This window comes from Peromyscus maniculatus, chromosome 1, assembly GCF_049852395.1.
Source record: "Peromyscus maniculatus bairdii isolate BWxNUB_F1_BW_parent chromosome 1, HU_Pman_BW_mat_3.1, whole genome shotgun sequence".
Lineage (NCBI taxonomy): Eukaryota > Metazoa > Chordata > Mammalia > Rodentia > Cricetidae > Peromyscus > Peromyscus maniculatus.
This window is the reverse complement of record NC_134852.1, coordinates 115004374-115014337: the sequence shown is the minus strand read 5'-3', so window position 1 is coordinate 115014337 and position 9964 is coordinate 115004374. Positions and strand designations below refer to the sequence as shown.

Sequence of the window (9964 nt, the reverse complement as noted above, 5' to 3'; positions counted from 1 at the left end):
TATACCTTCATTTTATAAGAGAACAAACAAAAAAGCAATCTCTTATAAGATTGAGAAATCTGAAATAACTCTTTGACATGCAACAGGTGGGCACTGTGGACTCAGGGGATCAGGAAGAAAGATGTGAATGTCTCTTAGGTTGCTTCACCCACCACCTTCCTCACTTCCTTCAGTTTTTACAGTGGATACTAACAGGTATTACTCAATAGGTGTTGGCTAACTTCAGTTTGTTTCAAACACAGGTGAAGACTTATCTCTACTGTTGGTGTCATGGGAGCAGAGAACAATGAAAGTCTTGACCTGCTATCAGTCTTCCTGACTGGCATTCCAGGACTGGAGGCCCAACATGGCTGGCTCTCCATTCCCTTTTTCATCATGTACATGGTTGCCATTGTGGGCAACAGCCTAATCATGGCAGCAGTTCAGGCAGACTCAGCTCTCCATGAGCCAATGTACCTGTTCCTCTCCATGCTGGCCATCTCTGAGGTGGGAGTCTCGGTGTCCACACTGCCCACCGTTATGGGCATTCTTTGGCTTGATGCCTACAGAATTAACTTTGATGGCTGTTTGGCCCAAATGTTCTTCATTCACACTTTCTCTGGCATGGAGTCAGGAGTCCTGTTGGCCATGAGTTATGACCGCTTTGTAGCCATCTACAACCCTCTCCGCTATACAGCCATCCTAACTCTGCCTCGGATCATATTCATGGGTATGGGTATTACACTGAAGAGCGCTGCACTCATGGGCCCACTTCCAATTCTTTTAAAACGACTGCCATATTGTCACATAAATATCCTCTCCCATTCGTATTGCCTCCACTCAGACCTGATCCAGCTGCCTTGTGCAGATACTAGGCTGAACAGCATCCTCGGCTTGGCCATTGTCCTGGCCACTTTTGGGCTGGACTCACTGCTCATTGTGATTTCTTATGGGCTCATTCTTTACACAGTGATGGGTATTGCTTCTGGGGAGGGTCGGAAGAAGGCACTCAATACATGTGTGTCACATATCTGTGCAGTGCTTATATATTATGTGCCTATGATTGGTGTGTCCGTGATGCATCGTGTTGCCAAGCATGCGTCTCCAGTGGTCCATACACTCATGTCGAGCATCTATCTTTTTGTGCCACCAGTGCTCAATCCCATCATATACAGTGTCAAGACCCGTCCAATTCAACAGGGAATTGCCTCCTTATTCTCCTGCAAGAAGGGATTGATCTGAATCACAGACTCGGGTGGCAGGAATTATTACTGAATCCATAAACTCTGGTTGTAAGTCTCCCACTGGTAAAGTTTTTGGTTAGGCATTTTGACAATGAAAATGAGGAATGAATTCATAGCATAACTACAAATTTGATTGCAAATCACAAGTGACATACTCAAGTGCATCCTATCTTACATTTTATTGACATACATGTGTCTCTGAATACACACGTCCATACTTTTCTTCTCTAATCACATATAATAATTGAAGGCAGAGATAATAAATTTACTTTTTATTCCATCCTAACTCTTAGCAAATAGCAAGTTAATAATAGTTTTGAGATTTAATGATATATGAATTAAAATAAATAAAAAAATCACTTTTATGGGATTCCAAGGGATGAGGTGTCCCCCTTAATTAAGAAAGGAGATTTTTTTATTTTTGGAGACAGGGTTTCTCTGTGTAGCTTTGCATCTTTCTTGGCACTCACTTGGTAGCCCAGGCTGGCCTTGAACTCACAGAGATCCTCCTGACTCTGCCTCCCGAGTGCTGGGATTAAAGGCGTGTGCCACCACCACCTGGCCAAGAAAGGCAATTTTGGAAATGTGCCTTTGAATGAGTATACTTTCTTGTTTGTCCCGGATAGTCATGGTTTAAACATTTTCTTTATTATGATAGAACCCCCTTTGACTCTGAAATTGTCCATCTTTAAATAATAAGTTATAACTTACCTATGAAGCTACCTTGCTATATAAGGAAGGGATTCTTCCTTCAGCACAGCATGCAATGTTTTCCACAACCTGAATTAATGTGTATTTAATGACTCTGGGATGTACATTGACTGAATGATCTCAATAGAGTCATAAAGTAAGATATGAGCAGACTCAGCTGCCCAGACATGATTTTTGAGTGTTCTATCTTCCTTCCTTCCTTCCTTCCTTCCTTCCTTCCTTCCTTCCTTCCTTCCTTCCTTCCTTCCTTTCTTCCTTCCTTTCTTCCTTCCATTCCCTCACCCTTCATTTGTTCAACATGCTTTGAGGTATATTCTGTTCTCTTCCCTGACACCTTCTCTACAAGCGCAGGTCTAATCATTTTTTTCTCCTTCTGCCTGTGGTCTCATAGAAAGCCTCATCCAATAGGGATGACCACACTCTCACCTCTGCAACCTCAGTTCCTTGTGTAGAGCTGGTTCACACGTCTAGCACCAGGCCCTCAGCCTCTCTCAACTCAAGGGCCCCAATTACAATATTTTCCATTTTGTAGACCATTCCTCCCTGTTCACTTAGTTCACCAGTCACCTGTACACAGTAATTTTTTGAACCACTTGTTTTGTTTGGAACAGCAATTATAAAAATTTTGTTTATATATTCTCTAAGAAAAGAAAAAAAAATCTGTCTAGCTTAAGTGTTTTCAGGTTGATAGCTAATATTTTGTAATAAATATATGTAGTTGATGAGAGTTCATTTTCAGAGAGATATTATAGTAGGTTTAAATTAGTTGATCATGCAGTTAAATATTCCATGAATCTAAATATATAATGTTTTAATAATTGACTTTAGTAATTTGAGAATATATTCTTTAACAGACACTTACATCAACACATTTGTTGCCTCATATTCACTTTTTATTTTTGTCTCCAACAAAGTCTTGACCGTGAAGTACATTTTTGCGCTTGAAATTATTTAATGTTTATTCTATTATAAATATATGTAACAAAACACACATACATACATATTTAAATATGTGTTTCCGAAATAGCTATCCTATATTGTTGTTAAAAGTCCATGAATTTGAAAGAGAGAAAGTCTGATATATAGGAAGGTTGGGAGGGAGAAAAGGGAAGGGAGGCATGATGTAATTATAATCTCAAAAAATAAAAGAAGCACTTAAAAAAACTAAAAAACTAAAAAAGTACATTTAACATATAATTTATGTAAACAATAGAAGATTAAAAATTTTACATTACATAAAAAATCTAGATAGGAACTGATCTCTTAATTATATGAATAATTATTTTGATTGCAAATAAATATTTGTTAATAAATGAGACATAGGTTGGCATGCATTTTACTTTCTGTTTTTCCTGTAGATGTTAACACTGGAAAGCTTGATAACAGACATAAGGAGAGGACATCAAAGTTGCTTGATAACAGACAGTAGAAGTTGATATCAGAGTTGTTCTGTTATGTCCAGAGCCATTGCTTGGTGGATGCTTCTGAAACCAAATCACACAATTTAAGTGATCCCTGCATGAAATTAGTTAAACTGTTTCTTACATTCCTATTTCCCCAAACTCTCAGTTTCTTAAACTTGTTCAGCTTCAGCTCTTGATATATAGCATTTATTTGTCTTTCATGTAGCACCAAGATCTGTGATTTATTCTTTCTTTAACTGGTCTCCTAGTCCGTGGAGTTTCTTCCATTATTATGAGTTAAAATTATATAAGAACTCATGTTTAATTAAATTCTAGTATTTAGTAATGAAAGAGGCATGTGAAGGCTATAGCTTCAATAAGCATGTTCATACATTATAAGAATTTTGAGTTTGTAAAAAAATCATATACTTTACCATATGTTCAAAACACTGTGCAGAAGAAAGAAAAAATTCTATATTTTAAAAATGGATTTCTTCATCTCAAAGGCAAGTGGTTAGAGAAAAGGAAACCTGAGCTTTAATTTCCAGTCAAACAACAATGTCTCTTGTATTAGCTGGGAGTATTCTACAAAGCATCTGTTCTTCTCTGCATCTTTGCTAATGTACAATTTATGGTGTAATATTTATGTTTGATCCCATGTTACATATGTCAGATTACTCCTTTCAATGTAAACGTCAATCTTCAGTGCACTTTTCTCTGTAAGAGGAGGCGAGTGATTCCCTGGCGGATCTGCTTGGTCTTGGCACTGTAAATGATGGGGTTCATCACAGGAGGTGCCAACAAGTAGATATTGGCCATGAGAACATGGACCAATGGAGAGGCATGCTTGGCAAAGCGGTGAGTCATAGAAACACCAACCATGGGGACATAGAGAACCAGAACAGCTAGCATGTGGGACAGACAGTTGTTGAGAGCCCGGAGTCGCTCAGTCCAAGTGGCTGTGTTCAAGATACTTTTCAGGATGAGTGCATAGGAGAGTACAATGAGCAGAGGGTCTAACACAATAATGAGCAGGACCAGAGCAAATCCGTACCAGCTGTTGACCCTGATGTCAGCACAGACCAGGTGAATCATGTCCTGGTGGAGGCAGTAGGAGTGAGAGAGAAGGTGGGAATGGCAGAAGGGCAGGCGCTTGAGCAGGAAAAGGGAGGGAAGAACAGCTAAAACACAGCGGCAAATGATGGTCAACCCAATTCTAACAATGACCTCATTGGTGAGGATGGAGGCATAATGGAGTGGGTGGCAGATGGCCACATAGCGGTCAAAGGACATTGCCAATAGAACAGATGATTCCATGAAGGAAAACCCATGGAGGAAGAAGAACTGGGCAAAGCAGGCTTCAAAGCTGATTTCCCGAATGTTGAACCAGAGGAGCTGCATGACGGTGGGCAGTGTGGTGAGAGTGAGACCCAGGTCAGTGAGGGCCAGCATGGAGAGGAAGAGGTACATGGGCTGGCGGAGAGATGGCTCTGTGCGGATGACAGTGAGGATGGTGATGTTGCCCATAATGGAGATGGTATAGAGGCAGAAGAAGGGGATGGAGATCCAGAGATGGAGAGCCTCAAATCCAGGGATGCCCGTGAGGATGAAGTAGAATGGATCGTGAGTGGTATTAGTTACTTCTGACATGATTGGTGGATGCAACATACAGAATCTGCGTTCCACATTAAGAACAGCATCAGTATGATACTATAAGAAATTTATTGTTCGTACAATCAGTGCAATCAAGGATATAGGCTACAGATTGCCCCTGATAAATGTACTACTGAGTCATTCAACAACCATGAACACTGAGGATTTGCCTATTAATTTCTATTCAAGATAAACTTATTTCTTTCAACTTGTATTCCTTATGATGTGTACTAAAATTTAGCTATATATTTCCTTTGGTAACATGTACTCTGATGACTGTTCTATTTGTGCATATGTACATATATATATGTATATATTTACTAACTGAAACTAATCTTATTAGAATTTTAAAGAAACAAACAATTGAAACAAAAGTTTTGTCTCTGTTGTACATGACAGACATCATAAAATTTACTTTTTAGTACTTTGTACTATTTACGCAAATGAAATAGTGTTTAAATTGGCAAGTATTGAGGTGACTTCCAAGTATCTTGCTTCAGCCACTGTGTAAATTATAATGACAATTATTCTATTAAGGAGCATAGGACAGAACTCCTGGGGCAACACCATATGTTTGTTTTGTGCACAAAGAGTTTAATATTCATAGGGATAGTCCATGAGAAGTGACAAGTAGATGAATAGTAAGTAGGTCCAATAAGACAGGAAGAAGTCATAGAAACTTATAATTTTGCAAGTAGCTGAGAATCTAGGAGTTAATATGATAACGTAGACCAGAACTTTGGGTAAGGAAGAAAGGAGGGAGGGTAGGAAGGAAGAAAAGTAGATACATTAAGATCAATTTATAAGGAAATGTAAAATTTAGCAATTAGACAAAAACAGAAAAAGAAACAATGGGAATTGCATGCAAAGAACTTTTCAGAGATTTTTCTATAAAAGAAATATTTACAAAAGCATTTTAATGTTAGTAGAGTAATGGGAAATGAAGCCAAGATGAAGTAGTCTGAAGAGGGAATTAAAGAGAAACTTTGGAGAGCTTCGGTAATGTATTCGCAAAGGGTTCTATACTGCCCTCTAGAGGATGAATGCAGAGCCTCTTTCTTAACGAATGGCTCTTAATTTTTGCAATGTTCTGAGAGTGAAAACGATGGATATATCTACCCGGAAACGCCCCACTATTTAATTATTTCCTATAATTATGAAGTGTTAAAATCTAATTCCCCATAAGAGGTCTATAAATGCCAAATTTACAGCTCAGGGAACACTTACTTAATTTGAACAGCAGCAGCAGCAACAACATAAATTAGGAAACAGAAAATAAAAACAGAAATGGATGCCTTTCAGTTAGGAAAATAAAAAAGGATTAAATGTGGGTTTTTTTATAAGAAAGTAAATTATAGAGAAGTTATAGACACCAGTGAGAATGACCAACAGAATAGTAAAGAGTAAGAATGTCCAGAAACCATAACCAAAGACAAGTGACCATGACCAAGGCTGTGAAGCTGCCATAGTACTGAGCACTAATAATCTTCATTAACAGATTGGTTGTTAATATTTGAAAAGCTAGAAAATATTCTGAACAAGATCATGCTGACTAGAGAGGTGGCTGGTCATTTGTAAAACTGTAAAGGGAAGAAATCGGAGTTATGTCGGTGCCTCCATGCCCCGCCCCCAGCTCTGTGCAATGACAAGATTGTTCACAGGACCAGGAAATAACCACAGCACAGTGGCTCCTTGTGGCTGTCCAATCTGACTCCAGCAGAACAGTTCACCACTCACTATATTCTGTGCTGACTCTGATACTCCTGAATAGAGTTTGGGACTCTGTATCTCTTTCCTTTTTCTAGATGGTAGACACATTTTGTTTTTAAATGTATATTATCCTTCTCTATTGTTATATTTCCACTTGCTTTGGTTGGTCAGTGCAATATCCATAGGAGAGTATATTTTATTTTGAAAAACATATGCTTATGAGCTGACAGAACTAGATGAAAAATACTAAGAGTACTGAGCTACATGGGGAAGACCATTGATGCCAAGAGATCAGGCCTCTTGTGAGATTCCCAAACACTTCACAAACAAACAAGAGGTAACATTATGAGATGAAGGATATGCTCGCTTCTCAGTGAACAATCTATTTCTCTATAGCTGATCTACAATGATTTCTTTTTAAAACCTTCCATGTGGCCTTACAAGTAAAAATTTTGATGGTAGTGTAGTTGAGTACAACTCAGTCTCTGTGGAAAGTCAGTCATCACTGGGGATGGCAGAGAGCAGGAAAGAACCATGATATTTACAAAAATTGACTGCCCTAGAATGTTATAATTTTAACTCACTTGACTAATTATGTGATTTCTGCTCACCATTCTCAATAAGGAAGAACATTTACTGAAGAAAAGAGAGTTTTTTTTTCATTGAAAAACCAGGTAGTCTTTCTATTTGGTTTAGCTCAGCTAAGATGAAGTTTATTGAGTGCTCTTGCAATGGAGCTGACTCAGCCCAGTGATGAAGGCTCACATACACACTGCTGTGAATTTGAATTGTTTCTTCTTTTTTTTTAAGTCAGTCAAAAATAATGGGTTTTATTATGACACATCCATATATACGTGTACACTCTACATTGCTCATGTTCATGTCCTTGTGTAACTCTTCCTCCTACCAACCCTTTCCTGGTCCCTTTCTACCCCATATGTAGTCCATATATGTTTGAAATGGGAGAGAACACAATTGACTTTCTTCCCACCACCATTATTTATCTTGCTTGTCCATTTGATCCCTTCCTTCACCTCATATTCCCTCTCAACTTTCATGTCATGTTTGCTTGTGTGTGTGTGTGTGCGCGCGCGCGCGCACACACACACACACACACACACACACACACACACACACACACACACCTTGGTTCTGAATATAATAGAAAATGTGTACCTGCAGATGTGCACCTGGCTGTAGGTATGATGGGAACAGAGGCAGAAAAAGGGTAAAAACCAGTGCTCTGGAGGGAGAATGGAGCTTTCACAAGGCCTTAAGCCAGGAAAAGACACCATTAGATTTTCTGTTAGCAAAGGGGCTGTGGACAGGGTCCTGAAAAAAGTATGGGATTAGTTGACAACCCACTTTCTGAAGGTGAGAATGTATTTGTGTGTCTACAAATATATGAGCGTGTGTGAATACAGATATGTGAGTGAGTACATGTATTTGAGCATAAGTATCCATGCATGTGTAACACCCAAGGGTAGACCTAAAGCCAGGGCATATGTATTAAGGAAAAACAGAAAGAGATGGAAGCAAAGAAGGAAGTGAGAGGAGGAGGAAAGAGGAGACCTGGGCTTAGTATTGGTAAAATGTGGCCATGCTTTTCCTCTGCTGCACATATTGATTTACAGTCTATTGAGTAATTCTGCAGATGGGTCAATTCCTTAGCCAACCCTGCCGTGGGAGCCACAATGCCTGAATTCATGTGGGATAGTCTATTTAACTCTTCATGATCTTTCTAGTCCTGCTTCTTCTAGAACTCATCCTTGTGTGCTGAGGTCTGGATTGAATAACTGGAAAACACTCCTGAAACCATTTCTTTACCATTAGATTACTCTTAAACTCACAAGCCCCCACTTAGGGGCACTGTAATGTCTAATCTCCTGATGGCGCATGCTAGTTTCTGCTCATTCCTTTCATCTCTTTCCTTGTTTCCCCAGAACCCACCTCTTCCAGAGATGTTTGAGAAGGATGACAAAACAAGGAGCAGCGGGGATCCCATCCAGTGAAAGCCACTTTCTAGGGCAAGATTCTGATGATACAGAACAGCACACATAGGTTCCATGACTAAGGGTACCTGCACCATTCATAGCATCTGTGGGAATGTGTGATAAATCTCCGCATAAAGTACTTCATGTTTCCTACCTGGCACGTTCCCTCCAGCCCCACCTCCCTGTGGCACATCTCTGAAATAGGTCTACTTACTTCCCCCCTTGTTTCTATGGGGTAACTTCCACCTCAATCACCCCCTACTCTTTTTATTGCTATCCACTTCGGGAGTAGTCTAGTCTCACTGAGTACTCACTGTGTTCTTTCAGTGATCTTCAATTTCTGTTCTCTGGCCCATGTCTGCAAGTGGTTTTTATGTGACTGAAGAGCTCAGGCTGGAATGTAGAAGATCAGTGGGGAGCTCTCGCTAGGACTTTACATGAACATGCAGATTGTGCTCTGAGACCTCAGGCCTCAAGGGAGAGGCCCAGAAGCCTCTCTGGTACAGGAGAAGTGTCTGCACTATATTTTGAAGCCTGAGCATCCAGACCCAAGAGTACATGATTTGGCTCTGGATGGAAAGCATACTCTCTGGAATATTAGCGCTGAGGTGTTATTATATAAGGATGGGCTACCATAGGGGTCAAGGGTAGAAGTTAACTTTTAAGTCTTTATGCCTACCAGGGAAGGATTGTGTTCATTACTTAAGGGGAAATTCTACTGTCTTGAACTTCAGATATGTGTTCAGTTTATTAAAAAAGCTCTTAATCATCATATAAGTTTAAATTTGAAGTCCTAAAATTGTTTATGTGAATTCCTATTCTGCCTGCTTGTAGCACCAAGTTTAGGGCAGAAATAAAATGGTTTGATATTGTTATAAAGATGTGAAGACAAAAAGTAAAATCATCTTCGGTGAATGCAGATCCCTAGCTTGAAAAAGGAAAAGTGAATAATAGCAACAAACACAATTGTCATCAGTAACATTTCTTGAACATTCTGTGTTCATCAGCAGTTGAGGAAGCTGGCACTTGGGAATGTGTTGATCCTCCGAGGTTAGGTGAGAATGGCCTAGCTCATATTCTGACAGAGGCTTGTCTCAGTAATCGTTGGCTTCCTCGTCATTCTGGTTTTGAGGACTATCTCAAATGTTACCCTTTAACCAAACTCAAAGCCGATGTGGCCTGAAGATGGTGAGAGGTTTTCAGCTGTCCTGGGAGATTTCACAAGTCTTTAGGCAAATGGGCTGTCTCTTTACAATGGCCTGCAGGGAAC

The 9964-nt window shown here is 39.6% G+C and overlaps 2 protein-coding genes across 2 annotated transcripts; one reads left to right on the top strand and one right to left on the bottom strand.

Moving 5' to 3' along the window:
- Positions 1-270: 270 nt before the first annotated feature.
- On the top strand, positions 271-1221 carry LOC102905368 (olfactory receptor 51I2-like). Its single transcript, XM_006979014.2, has one exon. It carries the CDS (start codon positions 271-273, stop codon positions 1219-1221), a length of 951 nt encoding a protein of 316 aa, XP_006979076.1.
- Positions 1222-3999: 2778 nt separating this feature from the next.
- LOC102905053 (olfactory receptor 51Q1) lies at positions 4000-5101 on the bottom strand. Its single transcript, XM_006979013.3, has one exon. It carries the CDS (start codon positions 5003-5005, stop codon positions 4040-4042), a length of 966 nt encoding a protein of 321 aa, XP_006979075.1. The 5' UTR covers positions 5006-5101; the 3' UTR covers positions 4000-4039.
- Positions 5102-9964: the final 4863 nt, after the last annotated feature.

What these genes read in the sequence shown, in the direction of transcription:
- LOC102905053 (XM_006979013.3), bottom strand. Translation starts at nt 5,005, where the DNA reads ATGTTGCATCCACCAATCATGTCAGAAGTAACTAATACCACTCACGAT.
- LOC102905368 (XM_006979014.2), top strand. Translation starts at nt 271, where the DNA reads ATGGGAGCAGAGAACAATGAAAGTCTTGACCTGCTATCAGTCTTCCTG.